Below are 9,747 nucleotides of genomic sequence, written 5' to 3'. Positions count from 1 at the left end.
AAAAAAAAAAAAACCACATGTGGTGGTGGACAGCTGTCATCCCAGCTACTTGGGAGGCTGAGGCAAGAAAATCACTTGAACCCAGGAAACGGAGGCTGCAGTGAGCTGAGGTCCTGCCACTGTACTCTAGCCTGGGCAACAGAGTGAGACTTGGTCTCAAAAAACAACACAACACAAAACAAAAACACAAAAAAATCTGCTTCTTGATGCAAAAATTAAAGAATCTATTTTATTTTATTCTGTTTTTTTGAGACAAGGTCTTGCTCCATCCCCCAGGCTATATTGCAGTGGCGCAATCCTAGCTTATTGCAGCCGCGACCTCCTGGGTTCAAGCGATTCTCCCACCTCAGCCTCCCAGAATAGCTGGGATGACAGGCGTGCTCCACAAGACTTGACTAATTTGTTAGCTTGTTTTTGGTATAGGTGGAGTCTCACTGTGTTGCCGAGGCTGGTCTCAAACTCTTGGCCTCAAGCAATCCTCCTGGCATGGCCCCCCAAAGTACTGGAATTAGAGGCATTAGCCACCATGCCTGGCTGAAACTTTCATTTTACTCTCTGAGCTTTCTGTTTTCTGAACACTGATAGTATCAAAGCTTATAAAAAGTCCTTGGGAATAAATGAGGCATACAAGAGGCCTTCCCCCCATGTGGAGAGTCTTTCAGGAATTTATGTTTGTTGTGTTTTTTTTATTTTTATTTTTATTTTTTTTAAAGACGGGGTTTCACCATGTTGGTCAGGCTGGTCTTGAACTCCCAACCTCAGGTGATCCGTCTGCCTTGGCCTCCAAAGTGCTTGGATTACAGGCGTGAGCCACCATGCCTGGCCTGTTTGTTGTGTTTAATGTGAAGATTTTTTATTTGTTTTTTTTCTGGAGACAGGCTCCCCAGGCTGGAGTGCAGTGTTGTGATCATGGCTCCTTGCAGCCTGGAACTCCTGGGCTCAAGTGATCCTCCTGCCTCAGTCCTCTATAAGAGCCTGGGACCACACCTGGTTAATTTTTAAATTTTTTTGTAGAGATGGGGTCTTGCTACGTTGCTGAGGCTATTCTTAAACTCCCAGGCTCAAGCAATCTTTCTCCCTCAGTCTCCCAAAGTGCTAGGTTACAGGCATGAATCACTACATCCAGATAAAGATTATTATTATTATTTTTTATTTTTTTGAGATGGAGTTTTGCTCTGTTGGCTATGCTGGAGTGCAGTGGTGTGGTCTTGGCTCACTGTAACCTCTGCCTCCTGGGCTCAAGTAATTCTTCTGCCTCAGCCTCCTGAGTAGCTGGAATTACAGGTGCATGCCACCACACCCAGCTAATTTTTATATTTTTAGTAGAGACAGGGTTTCACCATGTTGGTCAGGCTGGTCTCAAACTCCTGACCTCATTATCTGCCTGCCTTAGCCTTTCAAAGTGCTGGGATTACAGGTGTGAGCCACTGCACCTGGCCCTAAAGATAATTATTTGAGTGTTTGTTTGTTTTCTGAGACAGAGTCTCAGGCTGGGGTGCAGTGGTGCAATCTTAGCTCACTGCAACCTACGCCTCCCGGGTTCAGGCAATTTCCTGCCTTAGCCTCCCAAGTAGCTGGGATAACAGGTGCCCACCACCACGCCCAGCTAATTTTTGTATTTTTAGTAGAAATGGGGTTTCACCATATTGGCCAGGCCTGTCTTGAACGCCTGACCTCAGGTGATCCACCTGCCTCGACCTTTCAAAGTGCTAGGATTAACAGGTGTGAGCCACCGTGCCCGGCCATTTGAGTGTTTTTTGATAGGACCTCCAGTGTGATGACATTTCAGTAGACTCTGTGGTCCTAATCCTATGGGGTCTTTTGTCCTTGGGTTTGCGGCATGTAGGTGATGATGGTTTTCATTTCTCATTTGGACACACAGAGTGATGCCTGCAGTAATTCCTGGAGGAGTGGGGCTCCTGGCGTGGCTCATGGACCTGCTGGGTCTCCTGTGGCTCAGTTTTTGGGGGGTCGGCTGCTGCCATCTAACAGGCGCTTCACAGCAAGTAACACACAGTCTCTCTCCCTCTTCTCATCATGTCAGGACTTCCTCCTACCTGGTATCCAAGCTTAATTTGCCATTAGCCGGGAGCTGATCTGGAATATCCACAACAGCTTTCACAAGCTTTGGGACAGGGCTGAGCAGATCACGTCGAGGGCCATCGACAATGCGGCAGATCTGATATTCGGGAAGGAGCTAAGGCAGGTGACCTTTCAGCTTCTGCAGGGACCAGCGCAGTGGGATGGGAATTCACGCTGGTGAAGGGCTTGGGCAGAAAATGCATTTACTGTAATAACCAGCATCCTGACCTGTTTCACTCCAGAAGGGGCAAAAAGTGGGTCAGGCACATGGGGGGTCATATTTAGAAGAAACGAGGGAGAATTTCGGCCCAGAAATGTGGATTCCTGAGCACGTGTAAATGTTAACCAGTTTCTTTTTTTTTTTTTTTTGAGACAGAGTTTCACTCGTATTGCCCAGGCTGGAGTGCAGTGGCACCGTCTCCACTCACTGTAACCTCCATCTCCTGGGTTCAAGTGATTCTCCTGCTTCAGCCTCCCGAGTAGCTGGGGTTACAGGTGTGCACCACCACGCCCGGCTAATTTTGTATTTTTAGTAGAGAGGGGGTTTCTCTGTGTTGGTCAGGCTGGTCTCAAACTCCTGACCTCAGGTAATCCGCCCACTTGAGCCTCCTAAAATGCTGGGATTACAGGCGTGAGCCACTGCGCCTGGTCTAATGCTCACCAGTTTCTAGTGTGGTAGTTTTCCCACTGTTAGGATGAGACTTTAAAAAAGATCCCAGGCCAGGCGCGGTGGCTCACGCTTGTAATCCCAGCACTTTGGGAGGCTAAGGTGAGTGGATCACTTGAGGTCAGGAGTTCGACACCAGCCTGACCAACATGGTGAAACCTTGTCTCTGCTAAAAAAAATACAAAACTAGCTGGGCGTGGTGGTGTATACCTGTAATCCCAGCTACTCGGGAGGCTGAGGCAGGAGAATTGTTTAAATCTGGGAGGCGGAGGTCGCAGTGAGCCAAGATTGAGCTGTTACACTCCAGCCTGGGCAACAGGAACAAAACTTCATCTCAAAAAATAAATAAACAGAAAAGATCCCTTTGACTTGGGGAACAAGAGACCATGGACTGGCAGTGCTTCCTTTGCTTGAGGGGCAGGGAGACCCCCACTTGGGACTCTGCTCCCCTGAGCAGTGCCCCTAACCTGTGCACACACGTCACTTGGGGGCTGGTCAGGAAGAACGGATGCAGCAGGGCCTGTGGTACAGCCCCAAGGCCATGCTTTCTCCCAGGCTCCCAGGGTTCCCGCAGGCTTCTCTTTGAGCAGCAGGGGCCTAGGAGGGTGGGGTGGTGGGGGGGCACACAGGTTGCTGTGGAGGGCATAGTGTTGAGAGCTGCGCGTCTGTCGCGGGGGATGCCAGACTCAACCACGGGGTGAGCTCCATGTCCTTGAGTGTCTCCTCTCCTGTGTGCTTGCTCCCTCAGTGCCATAGGGTCTGACACGACCCCACTGCCCTCCTTGGCCGCTCTGAACAGCAGCACGTGGGGGTCCCTGAAGCAGGCTCTGAAAGGCCTGTCTGTGGAATTCGCGCTGCTCGCTGACAAGGCTGCACAACAGGTGAGTGGATCGGTCCTCCCAGGCACCTGCTCCAGAGAACACTCTCAGCCCTGGCATGGGGGACTGCCTCCTCCTCAGATGGGCTTCACAGTTCTTTTGTTTTTTTTTTTTGAGACAGAGTCTCACTCTGTCACTGCCCAGGCTGGAGTGCAGTGGCTTGATCTCGGCTCACTGCAACCTCTGCCTCTTGGGTTCAAGCGATTTTCCTGCCTTAGCCTTCTGAGTAGCTGGGATTATAGGTGCCCACCACCACACCTGAGTCATTTTTGTATTTTTAGTAGAGACGAGTTTTCACCGTGATGGCCAGGCTGGTCTCAAACTCCTGACCTAAGGTGATCCACCTGCCTCGACCTCCCACAGTCCTGGGATTGCAGGCGTGAGCCACTGCGCCTGGCTGGCTTCATAGTTCTGAGCCGAGTGAATGAGCAGCTGTGCCCTAGCGGGGAGCTGCCCATCCCCATCTGTTCCTGGTCGCTCCCTAGGAGCGTTTACACTTTCGAGAGGGGGTTTCCAACGACAAAACAGATTGGGCTCTAGTCTTGAGTGTGATTTTGCTGAGGTTGGAGGATAGATTCTGTTTTTGGAAAGATAATCTTGGATTTCCAGGCATACTTCTGGGTGGACCAGATAGTTACCACTTTGCTGTCTGAGTCCACTAGGATTTGGCACTGAGACTTAACTCATCAGAATAATCACGAAGCCCCAGCACCCGGGAGACTCCCACCTCCCGCTCCACATACAACCTCAGGAAGTGCTTCTGCTGCATGGGCAGAAGCTGTTCTTAGAAATCCGCCACGATCTTGGAGTCATTTGGGGTCAGTTTGAAGATAAGGGTTTACTGTCAAACTGAGAGGCTCATCTGGGGGATTTTATGTTAAAAAACTGTTATGTGGCCGGGCATGGCGGCTCACACCTGTCATCCCAGTGCTTTGGGAGGCTGAGGCAGGAGGACTGCTTGAGCCCAGGAGTTTGAGACCGGCCTAGACAACAGAGCAAAATTTCATCTCTATAAAAAATTTAAAAATTGACCTGGCGTGATGGCTCATGCCTGTAATCCCAGCACTTTGGGAGGCCGAGGCATGCAGATCACAAGGTTAGGAGATTGAGACCATCCTGGCCAACGTGGTGAAACCCCCCATCTACTAAAAATATTTTTTAAAAAATTAGCTGGGCATGGTGGTGCATGCTTGTGGTCCTAGCTGCTCGGGAGGCTGAGGCAGGAGAATCACTTGAACCCGGGAGACCGAGATTGCAGTGAGCCGAAATCGTGTCACTGCACTACAGCCTGGGCAACAGTGGGAGACTTTGTCTCAAAAATAAGTAAATAAATAAATTAGGCAGGGGTCGTGGTGCATGCCTGTAGTCCTAGCTACTCAAGCGGCTGAGGTGGGAGGATCACCTGAGTCCAGAAGGCAGAGGCTTCAGTGAGCCTTGATGGTGCCACTGCACTTCAGCCTGGGCGACAGAGTGAGACCCTGTCTCAAAAACAAAAAGCCTCCATAGGTGTGAAGGTGAGAGCTTGCTGCCTAGTTTCTATTTCTTGGGGAAGTGGCCTCCAGGCTACTCATACTAGTTTTGAAGTTAAGTGATCGGAGTACCCGTGAGGCTGTGCCCCCCACCGAGCCCCAGAGCTCCTGAATGGCTTGGTGAGTTGTGAACCCACCTACTGTGGAGTTGGGGCTTTTCAAGTTGGAAACGGGGCACTCAGGTGCCTGTGACGTTTTTCATGCTGAAGAGGAAATTTGTCTTTGCTGGTGTGGAAAGTCCTAGGTTTTCTTCCTTTTCCATCCGCGTGCCTGTGTGTTCCCTTTAGAAATGGAGGGAGGGCACTCTTGGTGTCTGTGGATTGGGCCTGTGTCCATGCCATCTCCAGATCTGTGTGCCCACTCTGCCCAGGTGAAGAGGACCGAGAACGTGGGGCTGGGGGCTTGTCAGGATAGAGGCAGAGGAGCTCAGGGCCGCCTGCCCTTGCATTGTGTGTCTGTGTCTTGACCGTGCTCAAGCCACTTTGGTCTCTGAGGTTCAGTTTCTCCATCAATTAAATACAAGGGCGGTTGAACTAGATTATTAAAAGAGCCATGTCTTTTATTTTTTTGAGATAAAATCTCACTCTGTCCCCCACGCTGGAGTGCTGTAGTGGGATCTTGGCTTACTGCAACCTCTGCCACCTGGGTTCAAGAGATTCTTCTGCCTCAGCTTCCCCAGTAGCTGGGATTACAGGTATGCACCACCATGCCTGGCTAATTTTTGTATTTTTGGTAGAGATGGGGTTTCACCATGTTGGCCAGGCTGGTCTCGAACTCCTGACCTCAACTGATCCGCCTGCCTCGGCCTCCCAAAGTACTGGGCATACAGGCATGAGCCACTGTACCCAGCCAAAAGAGCTGTTTCTTTAACCTGCTGACCCTTTCCTCCAAGCTTGGTGTGCAAAATGTAAAAACCGTTGCTGTTACAGGGACCTAGACCCTTGCCACAGCCCACTGCCTTTGCAGCAGGTGGGGGCCAGCAGGGTGCCCAGATTGCCCCTGGGCTCTGTAGAGCACAGGATGAACATACTCATGAGGTGATTCCCAGGGTTTTTTACTGATTTAGCCCTGGATGATGCTGCATTTCTGTCTTGATGAGGGAGATAAGGTTCAGGCTTCTGGTGTGGTAGGAGTTTGTGGTTTGAGGTTTTGCCCAGCTCTGTGACCGACATTTCATGAGTTCTGTTTTGGGACTGTGGTGTCTGGAGAAGTGCTGTTTCCTGAATATCTCTCACTGTCCTTGGTTATAGTGAAATTGAGCTTTTACATGAAACAAACCTCAAGGCCTTTCATTTGATACAGCAAAAGTTCCATGTCACCCTTGCTATACAGTCAGAGACAGCGAGGACTATTTTTCCTAATTCTGCTTGTATTTACACTAGTTTTATTCTCTCCAGACCTCTTAGGAGCTGTAGGAAGCCAAATCCCAGCAAGATATGAGAGACTGGTCTGTGTTTTCCATGGTGACGGGGCCTTCGCCTTGGTTAAAGGCACATGCGTTGATGGTTTAGGGCACATTTGTCCAACCAGCACTTTGGAAGACCGGGGTGGGTGGATCACCTGAGGTCAGGAGTTCAAGACCAGCCTGGCCAACATGGTGAAACCCCATCACTACCAAAAATACAAAAATTAGCCGGGCGTGGTGGCATGTGCCTGTAATCCCAGCTACTCAGGAGGCTGAGGCAGGAGAATTGCTTGACTCAGGGAGGCGGAGGTTGCAGTGAACTCAGATCGTGCCACTGCACTCCAGCCTGGGTGACAGAGCGAGACTCTGTCTCAAAACAAACAAAAGCCTGTAAACTTTCTAAAAACATTATGAGATTTATGCACAGACCTTTTTTCTTTTTTTCTTCTTTTTTTAAGCTCATCAGCTATCATTCATGTTAGTGTAGTTTATGTGTGGCCCAAGACAATTCTTCCAGTGTGGCCCAGGGAAGCCAAAACATTAGACATCCCTGGTTTAGGGTTTTGTGCAACACTGAACCACAGACGGGACTTGGTGGCAAATGACACGAGCAGGTGGATCCCCGAGCTCCCCCTCTTCTGCTGGGTCAGGGAATAAGCCTCCATTTTCCTGAGCCCCTGACTGGTCAGGTGGGAGCTGGGCACCTGTGGTCAGCTGGCATTTTCCCTCTAGAGTGTTAGAAATTCTTGGCACATCTCTTCTCCTGGAACATTTTACTGGCTGGAATCCCAGCTGCTGTGGATGTGGGCCTGGTGGCTGGGGAGCCTCCTTGTTCAGTTGGCCTGAAGTCTGGAGGTTGGAAAGGGTATCTTAGGGTGCCCTGGGGTGCAGCAGAGCCTGGGCAGCATCCCCGGCTCCCATTCCAGCGCTGTGTCCCACAAAACTCCTTCTAGTCACTTCTGTCTGTGCTGTCTCTTGCTGAGCTTGACGTGCGGTTTGTGTTGTGAGCTCTTCACCCCCTGCTGCGGGTGGAGCCTGAGGGATTGTGGAGGGAGGCTTGTGTCCCCGAGATGCTCAGTGAGCTGTGCCAGAGCCCTTCAGGGCCAAGGGTGACTGAAGGCGTCAGTGTCGGGGGTTTCCCCAGGATCCCTGCCATCGGGCTGGCTTCATTGCCATTGTGGCTAGGGGGTCTGTGGTGAGCTGCGCAGGTCAGGGGTGGACGAGCTGCCCCCTCTGTTGCCATCCCCAGCCCCCTGCTGTCTCCAGAGCTCGGATGCTCCCCTCAGTGGCAGCCAGAGCCCAGGGCTTTGGGCTGATCCTTCATACTGCAGGTGCCTCTGACCATGGGATCAGGCTGTGCGCCGTGGCCTGGCTGTGCCCCCAGCGTGAGCTGCTACCAGTGTGAGCGGAGCAGCCAAGGCAGTCTCTGTGTGGGGTTTGGCCCGTGGGGGCTGCCCCGTGTCCCCAGGTGCTGTGTGACTCTAGGGGCTGGTCATCCCTCTGCCATGATGGGGCCCCTGTTCCACTGCAGGGCTGCCTGCCATTTGCTGTGCGTTCACTGCCCTTTTGGGCTGTGTCTGTGGTTGTGCTGCCTGCACAAAACCATGTGTGAGGCCAGAGAGGAGCCTGCGCCCACCGCCGTCCCTGCCGTCCAGTGTGACGCTTCTGTGTGCAGCCCCAGGCGGCCGCCTCCCTTCCTGGCTCCTCAGCCCAAGCACCAAACGCCTCTGCTGGCCCCGCCGTCGTGGCTTCACAGCACGTCCTTCCTGCAGCTGCTGTCCCTCCTGCCCTGCACCCCTTCCTAGGCCTGCATTTCTCTCTCTTTTACTGATGCGGAGATGATGCCCTCATTCTTCTCTGTATCCATCCTGGGCGTGCCTGTTTTCGGCACAGCTCACAGTGTCAGATGGGGGAGCTCAGGTTTTCTGTGGTGCTTGATGGAGCCGCCGGGGATTGGGGGGTCCGGGGTGCCTGGCTCTCCCAGCATGTGTGTTGGTGGAGACACCGGCTCTTTGAAGCCCACAGGAAGGCTGGACGGGCTGATCAGCAGGAGGCCGGGCAGCTGTCCTGCTGGATCGCAGGCCTTGTGCCCATCAAGACTGCTGGGCTCAGAGGTGTCTCCGCCTGGTCTTGGGTGGGCCGGTGGGGAAGGGAGCCCCCTGCAGACCTGGCTGGTGGTCCTGGGGAGCCCCTCTGACTCTGGTAGGAAGGAACTGGCCCAGGCCAGGCTTGGGTCTGAGTTCCCAGGCAGAGTTCCCGGTCCTGTGTGTGTCCTCGTGGGTAAGCTCCCTCTCCCCCTCATCTTCTAGGGTAAGCAGGAGGAGAATGACGTGGTGGAGAAGCTGAACCTCTTCTTGGATCTGCTGCAGTCGTATAAGGTGAGTCTTGGCTGCTCCTCGGTTGGGGGCAGAGCTTTCGGGAATGATCTTAGGATCTTTCAAGGGTTTAACTCCTGGGGGATGAGAGGAGCTGAGGTCAGGACTGCAGCGGGAGATGGGACCTTCCGTCTCTCGGGTGTGCTGCCCTCAGCTGGCTCCGCAGGGCCCTGGTGCGGGCTTCGGGGGCCAAGGCCGAATGCCTCCCCTGACCCTGCAAGACCTGTGTGAGTGGCACGAGAAGGGTGTGCTGCACAAGTACCAGCAAGCCTTGCACAAATACAGCCTGATGTAGAGGCAGATGATGAGCGCTGCCGTGCAGAACCACGAGCCGGAGTCCTTCTGAAGGACTGGCTTCCTCATCCCACAGGGGCGGGCAGGCAGGAGAAGGTCCCCAGCCTGTGCTTGGAATCTGCTCCATTCAGACTCAGCGTCTGAGGCCAGAAGGGTCTGGGGGCCATGCTTTAGGCCCACACCTGGTATAGGCAGTAGGTAGCCACAGGGAAGATCACACTTCCTCACAGCGGCATGTTCTCTGTGGGGGCTGTCTGAGCAGCTCAGTTCCTGACCCACAGGTACCTGCAGCCTCCACGGCCTTCCCCGCTGGCTTGGCCAAGGCCTTTCACCCGCAGACGGTTACCAGTGGCTCGAATGCCTGGGAAGGAATGCACTTCCACGCTGGCTCTGGAAGTAGCACGCATCTCCCGGGCCCTGACTCAGGAGACGGTGCGTGTCTCTCGGGGGCCCCGACTCAGCAGACAGTGCACATCTCCCGGGGCCCCAACTCAGCAGTCAGTGGGAGTCTCCTGGG

The 9,747-nt window shown here is 53.1% G+C and overlaps 1 protein-coding gene across 1 annotated transcript in view; it reads left to right on the top strand.

The window, feature by feature from the left end:
- Window positions 1-9,747, top strand: part of LOC108312545 (sorting nexin-8-like) — a 111,217-nt gene that overhangs the window by 14,077 nt on the left and 87,393 nt on the right. The window contains 3 exon segments of the mRNA XM_037742760.1: window positions 2,045-2,202; window positions 3,498-3,630; window positions 8,871-8,939. Coding sequence (XP_037598688.1) covers window positions 2,045-2,202; window positions 3,498-3,630; window positions 8,871-8,939 — 360 coding nt within the window.

The sequence above is a fragment of the Cebus imitator genome, unplaced genomic scaffold (assembly GCF_001604975.1).
Source record: "Cebus imitator isolate Cc_AM_T3 unplaced genomic scaffold, Cebus_imitator-1.0 Scaffold126, whole genome shotgun sequence".
NCBI classification, from domain to species: domain Eukaryota; kingdom Metazoa; phylum Chordata; class Mammalia; order Primates; family Cebidae; genus Cebus; species Cebus imitator.
This window is presented reverse-complemented; position numbering and strand designations above follow the sequence as displayed.